The sequence below is a fragment of the Podarcis pityusensis genome, assembly GCF_964106645.2.
Source record: "Podarcis pityusensis genome assembly, chromosome: 18".
Lineage (NCBI taxonomy): Eukaryota > Metazoa > Chordata > Lepidosauria > Squamata > Lacertidae > Podarcis > Podarcis pityusensis.
The window spans coordinates 1,456,472-1,483,971 of record NC_138043.1 but is presented as its reverse complement, the minus strand read 5'-3'; the positions used below and the strand labels follow the sequence as shown (position 1 = coordinate 1,483,971).

The following is a 27,500-nucleotide window of genomic DNA, read 5'->3' as shown; positions in this document are numbered from 1 at the left end:
GCCCCCCTTGCCGCCCCCCTCCTTTCCTCTGGCTCAGGCGAGCTGGACCCTGATATAGATAAAGCTGCTCCTTGCAGCCCCACGTAACTGGCAGATAGCAAATTACATAAGCTCTGAAATAGGCTTATAAAACACAAGGTGGCTGTTTGCATTGATATCCCTGCCTTCCGCCGCTGCCTCAAATCGAGCGGGCGGGCAGGTACATCGTAAAAGCCTTATTATAAACCTCTGTACAGCAAATATTTTTTTTTAATTTTCCAATCGGGGTCAGCGTCTCGGCTGCTCCAAAACAGCAAATTTAACAATTATTTGTTCGGGGGGGGGGGGCATTCCAACCCCCAAATGTTTTCACACACCACACAAATTTCTTGGGGGGCTGGAAGCTGCCTTCTACTAAGTCAGACCATTGGTCTCTCTCAGTTATCCAGGTGGGAGCCTTTTCAACCACACCTGGGTCCTTTAGATCAGAACCAGTGAAGGTCCTGTGTGAGTGTCTGGAGGCGCTTGGAGGATGGATGGTGGCTAACAGATTGAGGTTGAATCCTGACAAGACAGAAGGACTGTTTTGGGGGGACAGGGGGTGGGTGGGTGTGGGGGACTCCCTGGTCCTGAATGGGGCAACTGTGCCCCTGAAGGACCAGGTGCGCAGCCTAGGAGTCATTCTGGACTCACCGCTGTCCATGGAGGTGCAGGTCGGTTCTGTGTCCAGGGCAGCTCCATCTGGTATGCAGGATGAGACCCTCCCTGCCCGCAGACTGTCTGGCCAGAGTGGTGCATGCTCTGGTTATCTCTCGCTTGGACTACTGCCATGCCATGTGGGGCTGCCTTTGAAGGTGACCCGGAAACTGCAACTAATCCAGATTGCGGCAGCTAGACTGGGGACTGGGAGTGGAGACCACATAACACCGGTCCTGAAAGACCTACATTGGCTCCCAGAACATTTCCGTGCACAATTCAGAGTGTTGGTCCTGACCTTGAAAGCCCTAAATGGTGCAGTAGATCTGAAGGAGTATCTCCAGCCTGGACACCAGGCCAGGGTCCCTCTCCCGAGGGCCTTCTGATGGTTCCCTCCCTGCGAGAAGCAAGGTTACAGGGAAGCAGGCAGAGGGCCTTCTCGGTGGTGGCTCCCTCCCTGAGGAACACCCTTCCATCAGATGCCAAGGAAGTAAACAACTACCTGACTTTTAGAAGACATCTGAAGGCAGCCCTGTTTAGGGAAGTCTGATGTTTTATCCTCTGTGTAATATTCTTTTGGATATTCCTCTTGAAGGAAAAGTGGGGGGGGATATGAAGGCAAGAATAAACACCTAACGGGAGGAATCGCAAAGCCCTGACTCTCAGTCCCAGCAACCTGGAAATGTCGCAGGCCTTCGGCGGCTCCGAGGGGAAAGTGGGTAAGCTGATCCCCCCGTCTGGAGTGAAAATAAAGAGAGGGGAGGGGGAAACAGGGAAAGCGCCCGTTTCCTAGCAAACTGGCCCACTAACCTACTTTTGTGCATAATCGCAGGCCTGGCACTTTCTGCGGCAGCTGTTACGTTTGCAGAGAGAGAGAAAAATAGAGAGAAAGGGCATTGTGGGTGCAGAAGAAAAGGAGAAGGAATAATAATAATAATAATAATTTATTATTTATACCCCGCCCATCTGGCTGAGTTTCCCCAGCCACTCTGGGCGGCTCCCAATCAAGTGTTAAAAACAGTACAGCGTTAAATATTAAAAACTTCCCTGAACAGGGCTGCCTTCAGATGTCTTTTAAAGATAGGATAGCTGCTTATTTCCTTCACATCTGAATGGAGGGTGTTCCACAGGGTGGGCGCCACCACCGAGAAGGCCCTCTGTCTGGTTCCCTGTAACCTCACTTCTCGTAGCGAGGGAACTGCCAGAAGGCCCTCGGAGCTGGACCCTGGTGTCCCGGCTGAACGATGGGGGTGGAGACGCTCCTTCAGGTATACTGGGCTTTTGAGGTCGTTTAGGGCTTTCAAGGTCAGCACCAACACTTTGAATTGTGCTCGGAAACGTATTGGGAGCCAATGTAGGTCTCTCAGGACCGGTGTTATATGGTTTCGGCAGCCGCTCCCAGTCACCAGTCCAGCTGCCACATTCTGGATTAGTTGCAGTTTCCGGGTCACCTTCAAAGGTAGCCCCACGTAGAGCGCATGGCAGTAGTCCAAGCGGGAGATAACCAGAGCATGCACCGCTCTGGCAAGACAGTCTGCGGGCAGGGAGGGTCTCATCCTGCGTCCCAGATGGCGCTGCCCTGGACACAGAACTGACCTGCGCTTCCATGGACAGCTGTGAGTCCAGAATGACTCCTAGGCTGCGCACCTGGTCCTTTGGGGGCACAGTGACCCCATTCAGGACCAGGGAATCCTCCACACCCGCCCGCCCCCTGTCCCCCCAAAACAGTACTTCTGTCTTGTCAGGATTCAACCTCAATCTGTTAGCTGCCATCCATCCTCCAACCGCCTCCAGGCACTCACAAAAGACCTTCACCGCCTTCACTGGTTCTGATTTAAAGGAGAGGTAGAGGAAAAGGAAAAGGAAAAGGAAAAGGAAAAGGAAAAGGAAAAGGAGATTGGGAATTTGCAGAGGAGGGTGCTGAGCCCGGTCACATTCAGATTCACCTCTTCGGAACAGGTTTTAGGGGAGTTTGGTTTGTGGGAAAGGAGACCAGCGTCCTGTTCCCACAGGTACCCAAACGCTCACCAAGTCCCTGTTTTCTGGAAATCCGTCCCAGTTTCCGATTTGATCCCAGAACGATCCCTCTTTTCCTTAGGACCATCCAGCTGCGGTCCAACCAAGGCAGAATATGAAGCGCGACCATGACTTCCCTCGATCGGAAACTCGGCTTTTGCTTGGATGAGAACGCAAACTCGCTCAGAGACACTCGCCCAGCCTCGGCCGAGAACGCCGCCAAGACCATATAACACCGGTTTTGAAAGACCTACATTGGCTCCCAGTAAGTTTCCGAGCACAATTCAAAGGGTTGGTGTTGACCTTGAAAGCCCTAAACAGCCCAGTATCCCTGAAGGAGCGTCTCCACCCCGGACACCGGGGTCCATCTCCCAAGGGCCTTCTGGCGGTTCCCTCCCTCCGAGAAGTGATGTTACAGGGAACCAGGCACAGGGCCTTCTCGGTGGTGGTACCCACCCTGTGGAACACCCTCCCAGCAGATGTCAAAGAGAACAACAACTACCAGACTTTTAGAAGACATCTGAAGGCACCCCTGTTTAGGGAAGCTTTTAATGTTTGATGTATTACAGTATTTTAATATTTTTTTGGAAGCCGCCCAGAGTGGCTGGGGAAGCCCAGCCAGATGGGCGGAGTATAAATAATAAATTATTATTATTATTATTATTATTATTATTATTAACGCGGACTCGTTCAGAGACACTCGCCCAGCCTCAGCCAAGAACGCAAACTCGCTCAGAGACACGACGAGCCACATCCCTGCTCTCTGTTTTCTGAAACGTCATTGATCTTTAGTGGTTTGGGAACGGGCCGCACGCCTGGCCCCGTTCCAGCCCTTTAATCCTATTCTCAGATTTGCGTCCCTTTAATCCTCTTTCCCCTCCGCAGTCCCCACCCTGAGGAGCTCTGCTGGAGGAACAGTTCCCGACTATATATAGGACGTGGGGAACATGACTCATGCACACTCCGACACGCACTTGCGTTCACCGGCCTTGTCTCTGTCAGGCCCTTTGGCTCCGCCTTTGAAGCTGCTTTAACCGCTAGGCTGTATTTCCCTTGCAATCGCGCCTCCGAGCTGCAAGAAGGAAGCTTCTGACTCAACTTTCTGAGGTTCGGCCGTGGGATCGAAGGTGGTGAATTCTCCTTTCTTGGAGGTTTTTAAGCAGAGATTGGATGGTTGATTCAGCTGAGATTCTTGCATTGCAGAGGGGTTAGACTGGATGACCCTCAGGGTCCCTTCCTAATCTTCAATTCTATGACCGTCAAGCAATAATAATAATAATAATAATAATAATAGTAATAAATTTATACTCCACCCATCTGGCTGGGTTTCCGAAGCCCCTCTTGGCGGCTCCCAACAGAATATTACAAAGGGGATAAAACAATCTGACACCGTTATAACCCCACACTTGTAAAAGCAGATAAAAATGATTTCAGAAATATAAAAATTAAAAACTTGGCGGCCGAAACAACCAAGGCGACAGAGCGGCTAACCGATGAGGAGAGGCCAAAAGCGTTTCACAGAACCATAGAATTGTAGAGTTGGAAAGAGGGTCGTCACATCCAACCCTTTGCAAGGCGGGAATATTTCGCCCAGCACGGCACTCAAACTCGCCACCCTGAGATTCACCGTCTACCAAATGAGCTGCTTATCCCTCGCGAATTGTGGCTTCCTAGTCTAGTAGAAGAGGCGAGGCGGCGGACGTTTACAAAACGGTGCTATAAAATGATACTATAGGGACTTCCGTTATTAATATTACGTATTATTATTATTCCCCAGCCACTCTGCTGGGCGGCTTCCAACATAAATAAAAACATTATAAAACTTCCCTAACAGAGCTGCCTTCAGATGTCTTCTAAAGGTTCTATAATGACTTATCTTTTTCCCCCCCAAGTTTTTTTTATTGATTTTCCAAAATTTTAAACAAACATCAATCTTAACTGTACTTAACAAATCTTGGTAACATTGTTAAGTGACTTCCTCAAATCCCCCCTGGCTGAGTTTCATTGTATATCATTGTAACAGTTTCCCCAAAACCAATTTTCTCATAAAATTAACTTCGTCATTTAACATCTTTCTTCCTTTTCCTTTTAACTTAAAACAGTTTGTTCTCTAACATCACAGATTTAAACCCTAAGCCTATCTGGTATTTGCGAGTTTTCCCCAATTAAAATAATGACTTATCTTCTTATATGCTCTAATGGAGCCTCCATGTGCAGGTTCACTCTATCCTAGGTTTTTAGCATTTTTTAGGCCACTGGGAGCAAAGGATACTGGACTGGACGGTCCAGTGGCCTTATCCATGATGCTCGCCTGACATCCGTCTCCATCTCTCTTCTCTGTGTCATCCCTAATCCTGTTATTATTATTACGAGAGGCACAGATTAACCGCTGGGGCAAAGGGAGTCTTCTGTGCCCCAGCCGTGACAGATCTTTATTTTTAATTTATTTTTTTCTCAAAAGGAAAACAGTGCATGGAATCTCTCTACCTACGTCATTGTCTGACGGCAACCCTAATTAACCGGCATTTACCGTGTTTCACGACACGCCCGGCCAGCAATTTTCCTTTTTTTTCTCTTCCAAAGGAGGAGGAGGAAATGGCAAGATGTAATCAGGGAATTTTCCATTTGGCACCTCCTCATTCCTTTCGGTGCCCTAGTTTACGGGAGACGGTCCTCTCATTCTGAAGGGAACGTTCAAAAGCAGATGGGATGCTCGATTTGGGCCACATGGTGCCAAACACTGGCTGGCAGCAGCGCCTGTTCCCCAGGGTTTCGGTGCTATACATGTGAAACAGGCGCTCTGCCGCTAGACTTACAAATCAAGCAAGACCTCATGGTTCTGGATAAAGGGCCTAGGTAGGCCAGCATTTCCTGCACTGGCTGGCAGCAGCTGCCAAGGTCTCCGCCCCATCGCTGCCTTGAAGATGCTTTGGGCATCCTATATGCAAAGCAGATGTAATGACAATAATTAGAATAACAATAATAGCACCCCTTGAGCTCAAATCCTCGCGTTGCCGACGCAGGACAAAACCCACTTAAATTAATGGACCAAATTACGCCCGCCTGAGTTGCGTCTGTGAATAGGCCTACTCTGAGTAGGGCGAAATGTCCGAGGCAACTTCTGTGCAACCGGGACCCACATATATAGGTCACTCACTATCGGTCTTCCCCGTTATGTAATTCTATTTCGGTTTCAGTGAAAATATCCCGACCTTTGCACAGGGTTACTGTAAATTAATACGTGTGTTCCCTCTTTCTGTCGGCCCGCCTTGCATGTTTTCGTAAAAGTGTGCAGGTGTCAATCCTTCCGCCTCCATGCAGAAGGGCGAGGGCCGTATTTAGGTTTGATGTGGCCCTCAGCTCCTGAAGGTAATGGGGCCCTTTATATGTCCAGCTGTCCTTTGTCCACAACAAATTGTCACTGTTTTTGAATATACGCTCTATGGTCATTTATGGACCTAACAGGTATCTCAAGCCATTTGCGCATCACAAAATATGTATTTTATCCAAGTCATTGTTGAACTGAAATACAATTAAGAAGAAGTACCGTATTTTTTGCTATATAAGACTCACTTTCCCCCTCCTAAAAAGTAAGGGGAAATGTGTGTGCGTCTTATGGAGTGAGTGCAGGCTGCGCAGCTATCCCAGAAGCCAGAACAGCAAGAGGGATTGCTGCTTTCACTGCGCAGTGATCCCTCTTGCTGTTCTGGCTTCTGAGATTCAGAATATTTTTTTTTCTTGTTTTCATCCTCCAAAAACTAGGTGCGTCTCGTGGTCTGGTGCGTCTTATAGAGCGAAAAATATGGTACATTAACAGTGAGATACAATGAAGTGAGATACAGTGAAATAATTATTAAGCTCCAACTTAAAATGATTTTTTATTTGTAACAAACTGAATCACGCAAACACATTGGCATTTGGCGATAAGCAAAAGGTCCTTTAGAAACACAATTTACAAAGACTCATAATCTAGTCTCTAGAAACTTGCTATAACATGAAATAATATTAGGTGTAAATAATGGGTAGGTAAACTAAGGCCCGGGGGCCGGATGCGTCCCAATCGCCTTCTCAATCCAGTCTGGGAATCAGCGTGTTTTTACATGAGCAGAATGTGTCCTTTTATTTAAAATGCATCTCTTAGTTGTTTGTGGGGCCTGCCTGGTGTTTTTACATGAGTAAAATGTGCGCTTTTATTTAAAAAGGGTTATTTGTGGGGCATAGGAATCCGTTCATATTTTTTCCCAAAATGTAGTCTGGCCCCCCACAAGGTCTGAGGGACAGTGGACCGGCCCCCTGCTGAAAAAGTTTGCTGACCCCTGGATCTACGATGCAAACTACTAATAATTATAAATAGCTTTATTAATATGAAGTTAAGTGTTATAACCTGTACAATGCAATTGTAGTTAATACAAGCAGGCCGGGCCCATGACTTACATCCTAGGAGCCTACACAACACAAAACACTGTTGCTGTATGTAGGTTTTATTTTATTTGTCTTTTATCTTATATTTTGGAAAAGTACATCCAGTTGTTTTTCCGCCCTTTAAATGTCTCCAGGCCAGGCAGAGAGCTCCCTGTTCCCCTTTAAATCGGTTCATGAAGACTAGAACCTTGTGTGACTGCAGTACATTGTTTATTGCTTTGATTTTATGGATCAGTGGTCTCGTTAGATAGTAAAATTCATGTTAGATTGCTGTTTTAGGGGTTGTTTTTAAAAGTCCGGAACGTTTTGCATTGCTTTCTATGGGAAAGCACGCCTTGGTTTTGGAACTCTTTGGTTTAGGAATGGAATTAAGTTTGAGAACCAAGGGACCACTGTAAATGAAGGGGAAGAAATGGAGGCAGTGAGAGATTTCACTTTCTTGGGCGCCATGATCACTGCAGATGGTGACAGCCGTCACGAAATTAAAAGACGCCTGCTTCTTGGGAGAAAAGCAATGACAAACCTAGAGGGCATCTTAAAAAGCAGAGACATCACCTTGCCAACAAAGGTCCGTATAGTTCAAGCCATGGTTTTTCCAGTAGTGATGTATGGAAGTGAGAGCTGGACCACAAAGAAGGCTGATCGTCGGAGAATGGATGCTTTTGAATTCTGGTGCTGGAGGAGACTCTTGAGAGTCCCATGGACTGCAAGAAGATCCAACCTCTCCATTCTGAAGGAAATCAGCCCTGAGTGCTCACTGGAAGGACAGATCCTGAAACTGAGGCTCCAAGACTTTGGCCACCTCAGGAGAAGAGAAGACTCCCTGGAAAAGACCCTGATGTTGGGAAAGATGGAGGGCGCAAGGAGAAGAGGACGATAGAGGACGAGATGGTGGGACAGTGTTCTCGAAGGTGCCAGCATGAGTTTGACCCAACTGCGGGAGGCAGTGGAAGACAGGAGTGCCTGGCGTGCTCTGGTCCAGGGGGTCACAAAGAGGCAGAAACGACTAAACAACAACAGCAATGTTGAATATCCTTTTGCCAGGGGTGGACAGAGCAGGGGAGATATGCCTAGAATCATGGAATCACAGAACGGCAGAGTCGGGAGGGACCCCAAGGGACATCTAGACCGACCCCCTGCAAGGCCAAAGCATGCCATTTTGTTACCAAAAAAAATTAAAATAGGGAGGGAAGAGGAGGAGGCGAGAGAGGTGATGTTATATCACAAGAGGAAGTTGCGAGCAGCATGACATAATAACAGGGGTGGGCGTGGCCTGGGGAGGCGTGTGATTGACAGGAGATGGGCGGGGCCCCGAGCCCGGGGATTCTCGCCTGCGATTTTTTTCCTCCACGCTTTGCAGGAAAGTAGGTTAGCAGATCTCTCCGAGCGCGCTTGGCAAAGGCGAGGGAGAGAGGAGGCGCGCGAGGGAGAGCTCCCGTCCAACGCATATTATTATTATTATTATTTATTCCTAATAATTAGGGTATAGCAGAAACAGAAAGCAGGAGGGAGGGAGGAAGAAGGAGCCTCGGCTCTCCATCTCTCCATTATTTATTTCTCTTTTCTGCTCCATCCATCCTCCTGCAAAGAGTTTCGCTTCTGCATCCAATCTCATACATGCGATTTCCAGAAGTGCGCACATAAAGGGATACCGGCCAACATGCGAGGTAAGGGTTATATTTCGTGTTTTTTTTTAAAGGGGGGGGTGTAGAGAGTCTAAATCTCCGCTGGCCCCGATCCGAGCGCTTTTAAACAACCGGAAAACAACAGCAACAACCCCAAACTCTGCTTTTACGCAAGGTTGGAAGCGTGCGTAAATCTCCCCGCGCGCGGACGCTGAACTGCAGCTTGCTCGGAGTAAACCTCTTGAAATCGGTGGGGGGAGAGGAGGGGAGGATCTGATTTCAGTGGGTCAACTCTTGAGTAGGACTTGGTTGCGTTTGGGTCCAGGGAGGGGAGAAGAAGCTGCGCTCCTGCGAACCGCTCACCCTACCCCCGTTGGAATCAGAAAGGGGTTGTTGGAGCCACCTGAGTTTTACTCGAGAGTAGACCTGTTGGAATAAATGGGGCAGCGGGAAGGCTTATTGCAACCCCAAAACTGCGACCCCTTGCATGCGCACCTTTAACCTGGGAATAAGCCCCGTGCCTCTTTGCTTCCGAGTAGACCTGCAGAGGGATGGCACTGTTTACTTGGGAGTAAGTGTGTTTAGAGAAGCTTTACTCGCTTGTGAACGTGCTTAGGCTTTTGCAGTCTGAATGCTGATGCGGTGGGGTTTACTCGGAAGCAAATACTTCTGTGCGCAGGGAAAGGAACGCGTGTAGGATCGCAGCCTTAGTGGGGGGGGGGGTCCGGATTGTGTTCCTGATATTTTCTCCCAACATCAAGCAAACACTGGTTCACTTTGCAGCTGAGCAACTTTACAGTATATGGCGTAAAAACCCAGCAAATAATAATATTTATCGTATAATAATATTAATTATTATTATTAGGGCCATCAGGGCAAAATAAACTGTCAGTTGCAGGAGACACAAGAGTTGCATCCGACTCAGAATCCACCCTTTGAATTTTCAGCCAAGTAAAGTTGCGTCCATTCATTACAATGGGTCTTCTCTGAGTAGGGTTGGGTCAGAGACAGTCTCATATTATTTCCACTCCCCACCTTGATTTATCCCCTGTCTTGGTGGCAAAGAATCTGCGTTGAAGATTCAGGACCTGCAATTATTATTACTAAATCCTGAGCAACTGTTACTTAAGCAATGGACACCGGGAGATATATAATTACAGTGGTGAGGCATACAAGATGACAAACATGATCTAAAATTTGTATACACTATGTAGTGTTCCAAGGTTTTTCCTTTTTTAAAAAATTGACCAGACAGAAATATTCAGAAACTGGGTTGTTCCACCCTCAAAAAGTGCAAAAAATAATAATCTCATTTTGAACTTCACTGATTTGCCTCTTCCTTTCAAAGAGAAAAAAAGTTAATTAAAAAAAATGTTTTATTTTGTTATCAAGAGTTGTTTTTGTTTTTTGCGGTAAGGTTTGGTTGTGTTTTGTGGACTGCAAATCTCTCAGGCTGCAATTCTGAATTATGTTTGCTTTGGATCAGGTCCCCAACTCCCCAGGAGCCAGCGTGGGTTACTTCTGAGTAAAACGTCTTTGAGACTTCCCCGCAAATCTCTTTGCCTCTCTATTCCCCTGTATAATTTGATGGCTTTCCCCCCTCGCTAGGAAGGTTTTAGTTGGAGAGCTAGATTAGGTGTGGGCCCCCCCTTGCTCTGTGGCGAGAATGCACTCTGCACATTCTCAGGGGCACTCTTGCCCTGCCAGAAATCCGGCCATGACGAAAGGACACAGTTTTTTCCTTTTTAAATATCCGGATTCCCCCAGCACAATATCTGCTGCAAATTGCTTCCCACTGAAAAAGATTGGCCTTAATGTTTTATTTCTATTAGGTGTTGGTGCCATTTTTTTAAAAATAAAATGTTTCCAGGCTTAACATGGAAGGAAATATATATTTTGTCCTTGGGAAAAAAGGGAGGAGTAACAGCCACGAGGAAGAGATTCCAGAGGGGGAAAATAGGTGGGCCGAAATAAAATAGGATTTTTAGAAAAATAATCACCCAGTAGACAGTTCCCGATCCATTTGAGAGCTGCCCACCACTAAGTTAAAAGTTCAATTAATCGTTATTTTTCCATAACGTTAATACCAGGCCTTCAGCGAAGGCTGGGCATTCAGTTTGGGCAGCTGCAGAAGGTTTGTTTGTTTGGAGAATGTATTGACTTGTAGGACTGTCCTGCTTCGTAAACCTTTTATAGGGAGGGTCTCGGTGAGGAATTAATTGGCGTGTGTCATTAAGCCCCCCTCTACACTTTTGGCTGGGTCTGCGGACTCTTAAATCTCACGGTTGCGGGTTCGAGATCCGTGCTGGGCCAGAAGATTCCTGCTTTGCGGCGGGTTGGGCTGGATGACCACTGGGGGCCCTACGATTCCAGCATCCTGTTCTAGGATAACCTAGCAAAATACCCAGCGCTGGCCGATGAATCGCGTCTGGTGAGCTTCCTGGTAGACCGAAGGGAAAAATGGGTGGTAACCAGGGCTATGATAAAGGGTCATAGAAAAAATGGGGCAGCCTAGACCCTATGGCAAAGCCCTTTTGGGGGGGGACTGGGCTTCTGTGCCCCACAGTCGGACCCTGGCACCGCTCAGTTCAGACGGATCTCTCCATATTTCATGCCACACATTCATATTCCCTCTTCCCCTCTCCAGATCCAGCCCCTGCCATCTGTTGACCCAATTTTTTACAGAGTCATGACCCACAGATTGCCCAATATATAGCATATATATATATATCCCCAAAACCTGATTTACAGGATTCAGGGGGGGGGAAACAAAACATATTAAGGATGTTACGGGTATCTTGCTGACTCCGTCTCTATCAGACGTGAGTTTCTGTCTGTATTATTTTCTGGGAAAAACAGAGGCCTGGATTTTGCTAATAGGTGCTAAGGCAACCCAGGGTCTGTGCCAGCTTTCAAGTTACCCAGAGGAATGTTCCTGTGTGACCTGCAAGGCTTGCGCATTGCTACACCTGCCCGGTCATGTGCTTCGGCATAATTTGCTACCGGCCGCTGTTGTTGTGTTAACAGTCTTGGAAAAAATAAAGAGGAGCAGCTATTTGGGTCAGCCTTCCCTGCCCGGGTTTTAAATTGGCAGTGTGGGCAGTCAGCTGAGCAAGAGACTTGTGAGACCTGGAGGCTTGCACGCTTGTGTGGCAAAAAAAAATAATCTCTCTCTCTCTCCTGTTCATCTTTCTCCATCCCTCCTTCCCTCCATCGATCAGGGGACTGCGTGGGTTTTACAGTGTGATGGAACAAGATTTTTGTGACCCCCCCTTAAAGGCATAACACATTCTTATTACAGAACACTTTGTCATGGACTAGGAAGCCATGTCTGTAGCCTTTTGGGGTGGGTAGAATATGCAGAATTTGTGCATATTGTTCACTAGAATGTCTCTATTTTCACCGGAGAAATGTCGGAAGGTGTGGAATTATCTGACCCATAAGCTGTCTGAAGGCAATCCTGTATAGGGAAGTTTTTTCCCCCATGTTATATTATGGTTTTTATATATGTTGGAAGCCACCCAGAGTAGCATATAAATAGCAAAAAATATCATTATGGAACAGGTCGTCCCTAGTTTCATCGGAGAAATGTCTGAGGGCACGGCGCACGTTTGGCGCAGGCATGGGGAGATTCACCTCAGCCTTCCCAAAGGAAAAAAATTAATAAATGGTGTTTTCTGTCCTGCTTTGGTTTTCCTTGGAGCCGCACGGACTCCGCCACGTGTCATGTCGGCCATTTTGCAGCGGCCTCCACCGCCTCTCTTCCCAGCCCTTCCAAAGATGGCCGCAGCGACGCTAACAGGCGGTTGGGGGGGAGTAGGAAGAGAGAATGGCGACTGGAGCATAAAGATGGGAAGAAGAAGCCCCTTTGCGTTCCGGGAAAACATCTCCCTCGCTTCCGTTCGCCGTCCAGCTTAGGGCTTGCCGGTGCGCGGATAACGCATGAAATTCCCCGCACTGGGATTTGCAGAGAGGATTAGCTGTGGCAGAGAGGGGAAACGTGCTCAGCCCTGTCTCATATCCCTGGATCCGAGCGTCCAATTTCCGCCTGGTCTCCGTTCGTGCAGTGCTGCTACGTCCCGGCGCCATTTTGGTTCCATGCGCCACTCACCACGTTGGCCAGAACCAGTATGCGCCTCTCCTTTTTCCAGGCGCCATGATAGCTGAGCCCTTTCTGTTGACAGGGAAAAGACAACGCGCTTCTTTGCAGCGTCCATGCTCACATGCGCAAACCTCGGCTTTTCTCTCCGAGCTTGTGGCGTCCGTTTTTCAAAATGCCCCCTTTATTTCTGCAAATATATTAATTTTTTTGCATTTGGTGTTGAGCATGGGAGCAAGGACGTCAAGGCCAAAAGATGCAAGCAGATTGCTTCTGGAGAAGTCTAGTGTCCAGATCAAGGGAAGTCATTTGTTGTTGTTTAGTCGTTTAGTGGTGTCCGCCTCTTCGTGACCCGCTGGACCAGAGCACGCCAGGCACTCCTGTCTTCCACTGCCTCCCGCAGTTTGGTCAAACTCATGCTGGTAGCTTCGAGAACTCTGTCACACCATCTCGTCCTCTGTCGTCCCCTTCTCCTTGTGCCCTCCATCTTTCCCAACATCAGGGTCTTTTCCAGGGAGTCTTCTCTTCTCATGAGGTGGCCAAAGTCTTGGAGCCTCAGCTTTAGGATCTGTCCTTCCAGTGAGCACTCAGGGCTGATTTCCTTCCGAATGGAGAGGTTGAATCTTCTTGCAGTCCATGGGACTCTCAAGAGTCTCCTCCAGCACCAGAATTCAAAAGCATCCATTCTTTGGCGATCAGCCTTCTTTATGGTCCAGCTCTCACTTCCGTACATCACTACTGGGAAAACCATGGCTTTAACTATACGGACCTTTGTTGGCAAGGTGATGTCTCTGCTTTTTAAGATGCTGTCTAGGTTTGTCATTGCTTTTCTCTCAAGAAGCAGGCGTCTTTTAATTTCATAGTCCCTCTCTATTCTGCCCTGGTCAGACCACACCTAGGTTACTTTGTCCAGTTCTGGGCACCACAATTTAAGAAGGAGGTTGACAAGCTGGAAGGTGGGCAGAGGAGGACAACTGAGATCGTCAAGGGTCTGGAAACCAAGCCTGATGAGGAACGGTCGAAGGAGCTGGGGATATTTAGCCTGGAAAAGAGGAGATAGGGTTGCCACCTTCAGGGCTGCCACATGGAAGAGGGAGCAAGCTTGTTTTCTCCTGCTCTGGTGGGTAGGACTCGAACTCGTGGCTTCGAGTGACAAGGAGCCCCTTCCAACGCAACAATTCTATAAATCTACCTTTTTCCTTGAGGGAGATTGGAACTTTCTTTCCAGGGCCATGAGGGCTGGGGAGCTGGGTTCTGTGGGTCCCAACTCCCAGGAAAATGCTAAGGTTGAATTCAGCCAAAGATGGAAGCCTCTTTGAGGCTCAGGGGGACAAATACGACCCCCCCAAAATAAGCCAACCTTATATCTGGTCTTTGGAGTCTACTCATCCTGGCCCCCATCGCTGGTCCAGATGTTTTTGCCTGGCTGAGTCCCTGGAGGAGGATAGAGAGGGAGGGAAAGGTCTGCTTAGGAACTTTTACAGGTGTAAAAAGGTAAAGGGACCCCTGACCATTAGATCCAGTCATGGCCGACTCTGGGGTTGCGGCGCTCATCTCGCTTTACTGGCAGAGGGAGCCGGCGTACAGCTTCCGGGTCATGTGGCCAGCAGGACTGAGCCGCTTCTGGCGAACCAGAGCAGCGCACGGAAACACCGTTTCCCTTCCCGCCGGAGCGGTACCTATTTATCTACTTGCACTGGTGTGCTTTTGAACTGCTAGGTGGGCAGGAGCTGGGACCGAGCAACGGGAGCTCACCCTGTCGCAGGGATTCGAACCGCTGACCTTCCGATCAGCAGGCCCAAGAGGCTCAGTGGTTTAACCCACAGCACCACCTGCATCCCTGATGTAATTTTACAGATGTAAAAATTATCAAATGTTGCCCCTGCTGCCCCTCCCTCGCCTGTGGCCCCCAGGGCGAGGTTGCGATGTGGCTCCCTGCTTAAGGACGCGCCCTGCGCTGTCTTAAGCTGAACGTTTTTCAAACGGAGCCTTCAAGCATCTTAGGGCGGCTTTTTGGAAATCTAAGATGCTGCCTCTGCCCATTTCACAGAAGGGAAAACAGGCACAATGCGCAGGGGAAAAACAACCGCCTCTTGCACAACTTATGCCTGCGCCAAGTGGGGAACCCTCAAGAAGCAGGCAGCCCCCCACCCCAGGGAAAAAAGCCCTCCAGCCCCAAACCAAACCCATAAACCCTTAATTTTTTTAAAAAAATCTATTATAACTGGAAGGGCAAAGGCAGGTGTTTACAAGGGCCACAAGCACCCAATTGGGGAACCCCAATATTTCGCCGTCAACCCTTTGAAGTGAGAAGTTTTGGAGGCAAAAGGTCCCAGGTCCCTATCTATAACGTGCATTATTTTCCTGTATTTTATTTTATTTTTGAATCCTTGTTTGGATTTCTGGTTTCCCCTTTGTCATTTTTTGCAACTCGGCATTGATTACAGTGGGACCTTGGTACCCGAACGGTTCAGCTCCCTCAACGCCGCAAACCCGGAAGTGAGTGCTCCGGTTTGAGAACGTTTTTCGGAAGCCGGACGTCTGGCGTGGCTTCTGATTGGCTGCAGGAAGCTCCTGTGGCCCAATCGGAAGCTGCACCTCGGTTTCTGAACGGTTCCAGGCAGGCATAGGCAAACTCAGCCCTCCAGATGTTTTGGGACTACAACTCCCATCATCCCTAGCTAACAGGACCAGTGGTCAGGGATGATGGGAGTTGTAGTCCCAAAAGATCTGGAGGACCGGAGTTTGCCTATGCCTGGTTCCACGAGTCAAATGGACTCCCGGAACGGATTAAGTTCGAGAAGCAAGGCTCCACTGTACTAGCTATTCTGCGTCAATTGTTTTAATACTTTTGTCAGAAGCTGCCCAGAGTGGCCCGATGTTGTTGTTGTTGTTTAGTCGTTTAGTGGTGTCCGCCTCTTTGTGACCCATGGACCAGAGCACGCTAGGCCCTCCTGTCTTCCACTGCCTCCCGCAGTTTGGTCAAACTCATGCTGGCACCTTCGAGAACACTGTCCCACCATCTCGTCCTCTGTCGTCCCCTTCTCCTTGTGCCCTCCATCTTTCCCAACATCAGGGTCTGTTCCAGGGAGTCTTCTCTTCTCATGAGGTGGCCAAAGTCTTGGAGCCTCGGCTTCAGGATCTGTCCTTCCAGTGAGCACTCAGGGCTGATTTCCTTCAGAATGGAGAGGTTTGATCTTCTTGCAGTCCATGGGACTCTCAAGAGTCTCCTCCAGCACCAGAATTCAAAAGCATCCATTCTTCGGCGATCAGCCTTTGGCATATAAGTAATTACATCATCATCTTCCTCCTCCTCCTCCTCCTCATTATTATTACTGCATCTCCACATAGACCTGGGGGAAAAACCCTGCCTGAAACTCCTAAGGGATGCTGCCTGCCAGTGTTGACAATCAGGAGTGCCAACTTGGCCCTGAGACCGTGGCTGTATTGCCCTGGCACACAATTTTGTGGGTGCCCAGCCCCTCTGTGGGGAATTTTGTGGGTGCTCGGGTTATAGATGTCAACGTTTCCCTTTTCTTTAAGGGAAATTCCCTTATTCCGAATAGGATTCCTTGCAAGAAAAGGGGAAAGTTGACAGCTATGGCTCTGGCACCCCAAGGAGACAACACCGGGCCGAGAGCCTCAGTCCTGGTCCAATCCTTTATTTTTCTGCCCTGGGATTATAAAGTGGACTTCCAGGAATACGATGGAGACTGGTCTGGTCTGTTCCTCCTCTGGAAAAAGTGCCGGGTTCCTGTTTTCGCCCACCGTCTCCGTTTTTGCGGTGCAGGAAAAATTCCAGTCGGAAACCCAAACTTCTGGTGCAAACGTCTTTGCCGCCTCCCTCGCCCTGAACACCAGAAACCATCTGCTTCCGTTCCTTCCTTGCTTTTGCAAGGACCTGCGATTCTCTAAAGCGACTTCGCTCGAGGCCTCGGTTCTCTGCAGAGGCAAGCGTGGCAGAAATATTCTTATTAAGAGCTGCTCCAGTGACCTAGATCTGTCATTGCAGCGGGGCATGCGTGTTTACGCACGAGGGGTGTGTGTGTGTGTGTGTAGCGGCGAGGGGGGCAGAGGGGGAATCGGAAACCCGGAAAAAGAAAATCTGGAGAGAGCGAGAGTCAGGAAAGGCAGAGCTTGCAAGTCTCTTAAACAGCAGAGTTTTTCCAAAAAATGAAGTTTCCTCCCTGTGATATGCATCATCTCTCATCGCCCCAAACCACTGCCAGATTTACATAGAAGCTAAACAAGCTATAGTTTAGGGCCCAGAAGGGGAAGAAATGGAGGAAGTGAGAGATTTTACCTCCTTGGGCTCCATGATCACGGCAGATGGTGACAGCAGTCATGAAATTAAAAGACGCCTGCTTCTTGGGAGAAAAGCAATGACAAACCTAGACAGCATCTTAAAAAGCAGAGACATCACCTTGCCAACAAAGGTCCGTATAGTTAAAGCTATGGTTTTCCCAGTAGTGATGTATGGAAGTGAGAGCTGGACCATCAAGAAGGCTGATCGCCAAAGAATGGATGCTTTTGAATTCTGGTGCTGGAGGAGACTCTTGAGAGTCCCATGGACTGCAAGAAGATCCAACCTCTCCATTCTGAAGGAAATCAGCCCTGAGTGCTCACTGGAAGGACAGATCCTGAAGCTGAGGCTCCAAGACTTTGGCCACCTCAGGAGAAGAGAAGACTCCCTGGAAAAGACCCTGATGTTGGGAAAGATGGAGGGTGCAAGGAGAAGGGGACAACGGAAGACGAGATGGTTGGACAGTGTTCTCAAAGCTACCAGCATGAGTTTGACCAAACTGCGGGAGGCAGTGGAAGACAGGAGGGCCTGGCGTGCTCTGGTCCAGGGGGTCACCAAGAGGCGGACACGACTAAACGACTAAACAACTACACAACAACAACAAACAAGCTATAGTTTAGGGCCCCACTCCCTAAAATATCCCTGGTTTGCTCCTTTCTCTATATAGGGTGCCTACATTCTGCTATTTATAATTATTAGTAGCTTCATATATATACACCTATTATTATTTCATGTTATAGCAAGTTTCTAGAGACTAGATTATGAGTCTTTGTAAACTGTGTTTCTAAAGGAACTTTTGTTATTGCCAAATGCCAATGTGTTTGCATTATTAAGTTTGTCATGAGTGAAAAAATCATTTTAAGTTGGAGCTTAAGAATTATTTCACTGTGAATATACTTCTTCTTAATTGTATTTCACTGTTAATATACTTCTTCTTAATTGTATTTCACTTCAGCAATTACCTTGATAAAATACATGTTTTGAATATTGAACTGGATGGACAGTGGCCTTACTAAATACAGTGGTGCCTTGGTTCTCAAACTCAATCCGTTCTGGAAGTCCGTTCCAAAACCAAAGCGTTCCAAAACCAAGGCGCGCTTTCCCATAGAAAGGCATGCAAAACGGATTAATATGTTCCAGGCTTTTAAAAACAACACCTAAAACAGCAATTGAACATGGATTTTACTATCTAACAAAACCGTCGATCCATAAAACGAAAGCAATAAACAATGTACTGCAGTCACATATTCGATCCACCAGTAGCTGGACTGGGTTCCACGCAGTCACGAAAACAAAACGAAAAAAGAACCGCAAAAACGCAAAATAAATAGCAAAAACAGACAGACCTCAGTGTAACACTCAAAACGGAGCATGTTCCGCTTCCAAAAAAGTTCGCAAACTGCAACGCTTACTTCCAGGTTTGCAGCGTTTGAGTACCAAGGCGTTTGAGAACCAAGATGCCACTGTAACGTAATATTTCGCTCACGGTCATCAATAGCTGGTGGAGTTTTGGGTTTGGGGAGGGTTTTTCCTAAGGCAGCGTGGCGTAGTGGCTAGAGCGCTCGACGACGCTTCTTTCTCTGGGCCCAGCCTATCTGATAAGGTTGTTGTGAAAACGACACAGAGCAGCTTAGGGAAGCGGGGCGCTCTGTGCCATCGCCCCCAGTTCCTTGGAGGAAGAAGAGCGAGAGAAACAATTTGCAAGGAAATCCGAACAGGCGAGGCTTTCTGCAGATCCTGCGCAGGAGCCGGGAATTCTGCAACTTGCACAAATCATGCAAATTCTTACGCAAGGGCAGCCGAAACAATCTCTGGGAATGGGGCAACTGCGATACGAGGAAAGCTTGCACCATTGGGAAGTTTATGAGGCCTGGCACGGAGAAAGGTTTTTCTCCTCGTCTCATAACCCCAAGAAATCTTGGATGTCCATGCTGGAAAATTCCGGGCGGATAAAAGGAAGGACTCGTCCATCCTTGAGCTGTGGAACTCCCTGCTACTTGAGGCCACCAAACTAGGCGGCTTTCGCAGAGAACTGGGTGAAGGGAAGGGACCCAGGGCTCATCTAGTCCAACCCCACTGCAGTGCAGGGATCTTTTGCCCAACGAGGGGGTCGGACCCACGACCTTGAGATGGAGAATCTCGTTTTTCTACTGACTGAGCTATCTCTGAGGTCTGCGGAGGAGAAGGCTGTTAACAGCCTCTGGGCTGATCCATGAGGCTCTTATCTTATTCCGTGATACGATGTCAATATGTTGGGGACACTCGATGCGTTGCCACCCAACACATTGCGGCTTTGGGAATCTCCGCTTTCATCTTCAAAACCAAGTTTCTAGTCCCTATGGGGTTGCGCTGCATCGCACCCCAGAAGAGGAGGTAGGGAAGAGAAGGAGGCTCTCAGGCAGTTTGACTTTGCAGCCTTCGTGTTTGGTTTGGCAGAAACAGGACATTTGCAATGCTTGAGGGCTAGAAACATGATTCAAAAGGAAAGTTAAATCGTGCCATTCCCAGTCTGAACGAAGGCACACTTTTCAGGAAGAGAAAAGGGGCGAGAGAAGCAATGAGGCTTTCGGGATTTCTGTACGCGGGTGGGATTTCCTAAGTGCAGTAATTCGGTTTATTCCTGCAGCAGGTGTGATCCTGTGGGATTACGGCCCCCAACGTCCCTCCCATCTCTCAAAGCGGCCCTTCTCTGCCTCTACCCCCTTTCCCCCACTTCCTCCTCCTTATATAACAGATCTTAAGTCCACGCCTTTGTGCCCAGCTTCAGAGAGTTCTGTCTTCTCCTCCCTTCCATTTCCTCGTCCACATCCTCCTTCTGCTGAAACTCCTAACCCCGGTTCGTCTCTCCTAACCCTGGTTGTCTCTCCTAACCCCGGTTCGTCTCTCTCTTAACTCCAGTTTGTCTCTCCCCTAACCCCGGTTCGTCTCTCTCCTAACCCTAGTTCATCTCTCCCCAAACCCCGGTTTGTCTCTCTCCTAGCCCCAGTTCGTCTCTCCCCTAACCCTGGTCCGTCTCTCCCCCAACCCTGGTTCATCTCTCTCCTAACCCCAGTTCGTCTCTCTCCTAACCCCGGTTCATCTCTCTCCTAACCCCAGTTTGTCTCTCTCCTAACCCTGGTTCATCTCTCTCCTAACCCCGGTTCATCTCTCTCCTAACCCCAGTTTGTCTCTCTCCTAACCCTGGTTCATCTCTCTCCTAACCCCGGTTCATCTCTCTCCTAACCCCAGTTCGTCTCTCCCCTAACCCCGGTTCGTCTCTCCCCTAACCCCAGTTCATCTCTCTCCTAACCCCGATTTGTCTCTCCTCTAACCCCGGTCCATCTCTCCCCTAACCCCAGTTCATGTCTCTCCTAACCCTGGTTTGTCTCTCCTCTAACCCCAGTCCATCTCTCTCCTAACCCCAGTTCGACTCTCTCTTAACCCCGGTTCATCTCTCCCCTAACCCTGGTTCGTCTCTCTCTTAACCCTGGTACATCTCTCCCCTAACCCCGGTTCGTCTCGAACCTCAGCCTGTGCATCTTGCTTCTCCGCCCCTAACCTCAGCCAACCCTAGCATTCTGCGGTTCCTTTGGAGGAATCTGTTTTGCCTGATCTAGCTCACCTTGGGCCCACAAGCACCGCTTTGGTGGTACCCGCAGGAAGGGAGCATGGCCCCTTGTGGGTGAGGCTTTGCTGTGGCGTGGGTGTGGCTACAGAGAAGCACCGTCATCCTCAGGAACCAACAGGGCTCTGAGTCGTTCTTCCGCCCCGGCTGGGACGCCGCTCCTCCTCCCTCCTCCTTGGCCCGCCCCTTGACTCTCGCCTTCCCGGATCCCCGCTGGTTTCCCCCTTCGGGGGAGTAAGCAGGGGTCCGGATCCTAATTGGAGCTTCCTGGTGTTGCCCTCATTCCGCGGAATCGACCGCTTCCTCTGCAAAGCATCGTGGGCCGGCGACCTCATTTGCCCCCGAGATTTCAGCCGGTTAATTAACCACGGCGCCCCGTGCGGAAACGGAAAGGACGTTGTGTCTCTCCCCTGAGTTCCCGATGCTTCCCAAAGTTTAATGAAGTCGAGAGGGGGGTAACTCCTGGGGGGCCGGTCATATGAGATCTTCCTGTCCTCATTCCCCTTCTGCTGTGTCTCTCCCCCCCCCGCCCCACATCTGGACCAATCAATGGGTCCCGTTGCGCCCGGCACCGAGATCTGCGCTGAAACCTCCAGAGGAGTTCCCCTGCTGTGTCTCTGCATGAGTTTCTGTTCTGCACATCTCTCTCTTTCTCTCTCTTCCTCTCCCACTTGCAATCAGCTTCCGGTTGTTTGGTTGCCTGGGCGGTGTGGCAAAAGCCAACGTTATCTTTATTTTTATCTTATTTATTATTATTACTTTGTCAAAATAAAAAACAAAGCAGCAACAACAACGAATTATGTCGCATGCTATTTATACAACTGAAATACAGATAATGTTTGGGGACGTGTTTTACTTAGCTAAGCTAACCTTTTCCCTTTCGAAACCTTCCTTGTGTATTCCGCTAAATATCATTTATTTTATGCAAAAAGGGGAGGGGGGGAGTCAGTGTTCCTTTATCCCCTTTCAAACTTGTATCGTTATTTCGATCGCGCGTTAAAATCGGTCGCGTGCTTCCACTCTTTACGGGGTGCAAAAGGACCCCTGCGCCCAGGAATGAGTGTTTTTTTAAATAAATTTCCTAAGTTTTGAAAGTGTTGCCTACAGAACACTGTGTGCATTTGATTTGATTTGATTTTTTTCCCGGTATGGGAAACTCGCTGTGCCCGTAGATCGGAGGAGGTGTTGCAGCGATGCAAGCTGCCAGATATTAAAAATCAGTTTTAAACACAATAAACTGCATTCTGGGGGTTATGTGTCAGAGTCTCAGGGGGAAAGGAGGTTGTGTTCTCAACGGAAACTGAAAACTTAGCAATGTTGGTGCCAACCGAACCTCAATCAAATCAAATCAATTTAAATCATGAAAAACTCAAAAACAAACCCTTATTTACTGATGAATACCCTTTGGACTATAATGTAACTTAAATAGAAAATCTTTAGAAAGATTTTTTCCTCCGAAAGGATTTTATTTTAAAAATCCAATTTAAATAAAAAAATATTCCGATTTAAAAATTTTTAAAATATGATTGATTTTTATCCACCCTGTTGCCAGCTCCCTGGGGCACCCGCAAAATTCCCCATGAAGGGGACACATTCGCACATGAAATTGGGGTTAAGTCCAAACGAAAATTTCAAAAGCGAAATAAGATGGAAACAGTTTGCCCAAATATGAAAAGGTTGATAATAATAATAATAATAATTTATTATTTGTACCCCGCCCATCTGGCTGGGTTTCCCCAGCCACTCTGGGCGGTTTCCAACAAAGATGAAAAATACACTAAAATGTCACATATTAAAAACTTCCCCGAACAGGGCTGCCTTCAGATGTCTTCTGAATGTCAGGTAGTTGTTTATCGCTTTGACATCTGATGGGAGGGCGTTCCACAGGGCGGGTGCCACTACCGAGAAGGCCCTCTGCCTGGTTCCCTGTAACTTGGCCTCTCGCAGTGAGGGAACCGCCAGAAGGCCCTCAGGAGATGGACCCAGGTGTCTGGGCTGGACGATGGGGGAGGAGACGCTCCTTCAGATATACTGGACCGAGGCCGTTTAGGGCTTTCAAGGTGAGCACCAACACTTTGAATTGTGCTCGGAAACGTACTGGGAGCCAATGTAGGTCTTTCAAGACCGGTGTTATATGGTCTCGGCGGCCGCTCCCAGTCACCCGTCTAGCTGCCGCATTCTGGATTAGTTGTAGTTTCTGGGTCACCTTCAAAGGTAGCCCCACGGAGAGCGCATTGCAGTAGTCCAAGCGGGAGATAACCAGAGCATGCACCACTCTGGCAAGGCAGTCCGCAGGCAGGTAGGGTCTCAGCCTACATACCAGATGGAGCTGGTAAACAGCTGCCCTGGATACAGAATTGACCTGTACCTCCATGGACAGCTGTGAGTCCAGAATGACTCCCAGGCTGCGCACCTGGTCCTTCAGGGGCACAGTGACCCCATTCAGGACCAGGGAGTCCCCCACACCTGCCCGCCTCCTGTCCCCCAAAAACAGTCCTTCTGTCTTGTCAGGATTCAACCTCAATCCATTAGCCACCATCCATCCTCCAACCGCCTCCAGGCACTCACACAGGACCTTCACTGCCTTCACTGGTTCTGATTTAAAAGAGAGGTAGAGCTGGGTATCATCCGCATACTGATGAACCCCCAGCCCAAACCTTCCTGAAGGAAGTCAACGGGAAGGAAAGAAGAACTGAAATATTCCATTGTTCATTATAGGTGGGTTGCGATTCGGCGCTTCTGCGCATGCGAGACTGCCAAAACCCGAAAGTAACCCATTCCAGTACTTCCGGGTTTCGGCGCATCCGTAACCTGAAAAAACGCAATCTGAAGCATCTGTAACCCGAGGTGTGACTGGATGTATTTTATCAAAGCAAAGGTTGAACTGAAATACAATTAAGAAGAAGTATATTAATAGGGAGTGGGTGGCGCTGTGGGTTAAACCACAGAGCCTAGGACTTGCCGATCAGAAGGTCGGCGGTTTGAATCCCCGCAATGACGGGGTGAGCTCCCGTTGCTTGGTCCCTGCTCCTGCTCACCTAGCAGTTCGAAAGCACACCAGTGCAAGTAGATAAATAGGTACCGCTCCGGCGGAAAGGTAAACGGCGTTTCCGTGCACTGCTCTGGTTCGCCAGAAGCGGCTTAGTCCTGCTGGCCACATGACCCGAAAGCTGGATGCCAGTAAAGCGAGATGAGCGCCGCAACCCCAGAGTCAGCCATGACTGGACCTAATGGTCAGGGGTCCCTTTACCTTTATTCTAGCTGTGGTCTCAACCACAGAGCCTAGGACTTGCCAATCAGAAGGTCGGCGGTTCGAATCCCCGCGACGGGGTGAGCTCCCGTTGCTCAGTCCCTGCTCCTGCCAACCTAGCAGTTCGAAAGCATGTCAAAGTGCAAGTAGATAAATAGGTACCACTCCAGTGGGAAGGTAAACGGCATTTCCGTGCACTGCTCTGGTTTGCCAGAAGCGGCTTAGTCCTGCTGGCCACATGACCCGGAAGCTCCCTCAGCCAATAAAGCGAGACGAGCGCCGCAGCCCCAGAGTCAGCCACGACTGGACCTAACGGTCAGGGGTCCCTTTACCTATATTAAAAGTGAATTGGGGGGGGGCAAGAGAGTGAGGAGCTAAGCTATGGCTTGTTTAGCTTATACGTAAATCCGGCACGCCCAAAAAGGTTTGTTGGCAGCAGGCAGTGCCCTCAGCCGGCTGCGGCGGACGAACCGCATTCCTCCGGAGTTGGCACACGCAGTCAAGGGCGTGCCAGGCAACTCGCCCGCCAACTCATCCTCCCTGCTCTCACTTTGCCTCATCCTCCTCTCTCCTCCCCACCCGCCAGCAGAAAACAAAATCTGCCCCAATCCTTAGCCACGGCTGTAAACAAAAGAGGGTGGATATATTACGAGACGCCAGCCTCTTGGCTATGAGTAGGCATAATTCGAACACAGGACTTGGCTTATAGCATGGGTAGGGAAACTAAGGCCCGGGGGCCGGATCCGGCCCAGTCTCAATCCGGCCGGCGGACGGTCCGGGAATCAGCGTGTTTTTACGTGAATGTGTCCTTCAAGGGATGAATCGCAGCTCGCCAGGGATGAAGGAATGAATGCTTTAGTTGAGTTTCCTGCATTGCAGCGGGTTGGACTAGATGACCGCCAGGGTCCCTTCCGACTATCCCATTTTATGATTCCTCCTCCACCTCCTTCTTGGAAATTTAAATTTCTGGATACTGGGGGGAACCAGATATCTCTTGATTCATGTGTGTAAGGTCATGAATGGGCGCCAATGGAGGCAGAATACTGCATCACTTCTTCTTCTTCTTCTTATTATTATTATTATTAACCCACAAATCTCCAAGATCCACTGCTTTTTTACGGTCACTTGCCCCCGGACAGGCATAGGCAAACTCAGCCCTCCAGCTCTTTTGGGACTACAACTCCCATCATCCCTGACCGCTGGTCCTGTTAGCTAGCGATGATGGGAGTTGTAGTCCCAAAACATCTGGAGGGCCGAGTTTGCCTATGCCTGACCTAGGAAGAGAATCGCTTCCGAATTCTCCTTGGCACCCCACCATTGAGCTGCTCTTGGTGGGGTAGACTGTTCCTGGATGTGGACGCTCTGGGCAGAAATTGCAATGAATGGACACGGCTAAATCAGGCCTACTCCCGAGTAATAGGACCCAGTTAGGTGCCACCCCCCAACAGCGTCTGTGCGTCTTGGCAGGAATCCCACCCTGCTTTGCGTTGCCCTTTTTGTTCCTTCTTCCCCGAGGTAGACTGCGGCTTGAGAAGGAGGCTCTGTTTTACCTTTCCTTAACCCTCCTCGTTTCCCGTGCATCTTTTTAAGAATAATATTCTTAATTTCTCCGAAGCTTGGAGCAGCGTTTTGACCTCTCCGGGATGCTTTTCTACACGCTGAAATGTTAAGATTTGCAAGATGATGTACAGATGGTACACTAGTGCAGTTAGGGGAAATGTACAAAACTAGTTCAAATATATGTTGGAAGTGTAAGGAAAAGGAGGGGACATTTTATCATATGTGGTGGGATTGTACATATTGTGTGGGGTTGTTGTTGTTTAGTCGTTTAGTCGTGTCCGCCTCTTGGTGACCCCCTGGACCAGAGCACGCCAGGCCCTCCTGTCTTCCACTGCCTCCCGCAGTTTGGTCAAACTCATGCTGGTAGCTTCAAGAACACTGTCCCACCATCTCGTCCTCTGTCGTCCCCTTCTCCTTGTGCCCTCCATCTTTCCCAGCATCAGGGTCTTTTCCAGGGAGTCTTCTCTTCTCATGAGGTGGCCAAAGTCTTGGAGCCTCAGCTTCAGGATCTGTCCTTCCAGTGAGCACTCAGGGCTGGTTTACTTCCAAATGGAGAGGTTTGATCTTCTTGCAGTCCATGGGACTCTCAAGAGTCTCCTCCAGCACCAGAATTCAAAAGCATCCATTCTTCCGCGATCAGCCTTCTTTATGGTCCAGCTCTCACTTCCATACATCACTACTGGGCGGGGAGGGAGGAAAAATGGGGGGGGGGGGAATAAGGATGATATGTTTCTGGATAATACGTTTTGTTTTAATTTTGAATAAAAAAAAGAAGATTTGCAAGCCGCTCCTCCTCTCCCCACTGTTTCGGGAGGAGTCATAAAGACAGCTGACTGAATCATGCCTGTTACACAACTGCTTTCTTCAATTTTATTTTTTTGCAGAGGAAAGTATGTCAGTAGGACAGGGTGACTTCGTGCATGCTTTGGCGCGGGCCTGACGGACGGGTTTGGCGGCCAATGGCCACGGGCCGTGAGTCAACGATCCGGGGGCCAGGAGCCAATGGTTGAGCCTGGTTTGGGCAGCCCCGCCTTCCCTCCTCGGATCCTGGCCACATGTCTGGGATATGTTTAGCAGATGGCAGTTATATAACCTTGGGGAAGTTTCAGGCCTTTGGTAACAACAAAAACAACAGACGCTTTGGGGCTGTGTTGGGAAACCGATCGGTTGTGTGTGTCTTTTCTTTCCTTAAAATTTTATTTTATTTTGTAGCACATCAGTGCAACGGAACATAAAAACAGCAAAGGACAGAGAAAAAAGAAATGAAATGAAAAACAGCAAAACAAGCAATACCAGTACCAAAACTTATACAGAACAATGTACATACAATACAGCGGGCTTTCAGTTCCTGCCTCAGTTTTGCCACCTGTGAAATGGGCGCACGCGTTTTGCAGAACGACGTCCCCGGTGGCCGAGGCAACAGCAGGGCCGGCTTGGAAGGATCTCGTAATAGGAAGCTTTCTTTGCAGAGAAGGAAGAGACAGTGATTTAAATATATTTTTATATATATTTCACCACTTCCTTCTCGAAGTGATTCACTCTCGCGCTCGACAACAAGCTACACCCGAGTGGAAAGTATTTCTCCTGCGTCGAGGCTGGAAGAATTTCCTCTGCGGTTTTGAGAAGGACTTTTGTATGATGTGCAGTTTCTTGTGGGGTGGGAAAGGCACTCTGCACGCACTCAGAAGCGCCTGTGTTGTGCCAGAGCCTAGCTACGCAGCAAAAGCTCTGGACTCCCCCCAGCCTAAAATAATAATAATAATAATAATAATAATAATAATAATAGTAAAATTTTATTTATACCCTGCCCTCCCCAGCCAAGACTGGGCTCAGGGCAGCTGACACCAGGTATAAAAACAATTGATTGAAATACAACTTAACAAACATCCAGCAATAAGGGACCATGGGAGAGGTTTCTCTCCAGCTAACTATCTGTCAGGTCTTCA

At 48.8% G+C, this 27,500-nt stretch overlaps 3 protein-coding genes across 5 annotated transcripts in view; 2 read left to right on the top strand and 1 right to left on the bottom strand.

Moving 5' to 3' along the window:
- The window catches only part of KISS1R (KISS1 receptor), a 299,078-nt gene that overhangs the window by 233,767 nt on the left and 37,811 nt on the right, over window positions 1–27,500 (bottom strand). The window lies entirely within an intron of this gene.
- LOC308467486 (RING finger protein 224-like) overlaps window positions 6,236–27,500 on the top strand; it is a 40,744-nt gene continuing 19,479 nt past the window's right edge. Inside the window, exon 1 of the mRNA XM_080989265.1 lies at window positions 6,236–6,700. The gene's annotated coding sequence lies outside the window, so the exon portion shown is untranslated. The remainder of the gene's footprint in view (window positions 6,701–27,500) is intronic.
- LOC308467358 (nuclear receptor ROR-beta-like) overlaps window positions 8,475–27,500 on the top strand; it is a 34,023-nt gene continuing 14,997 nt past the window's right edge. For both annotated transcript variants that reach the window (XM_080989031.1, XM_080989030.1), the window contains exon 1: window positions 8,475–8,780. In XM_080989031.1, coding sequence (XP_080845157.1) covers window positions 8,774–8,780 — 7 coding nt within the window. In that variant the 5' untranslated portion in view covers window positions 8,475–8,773. The remainder of the gene's footprint in view (window positions 8,781–27,500) is intronic.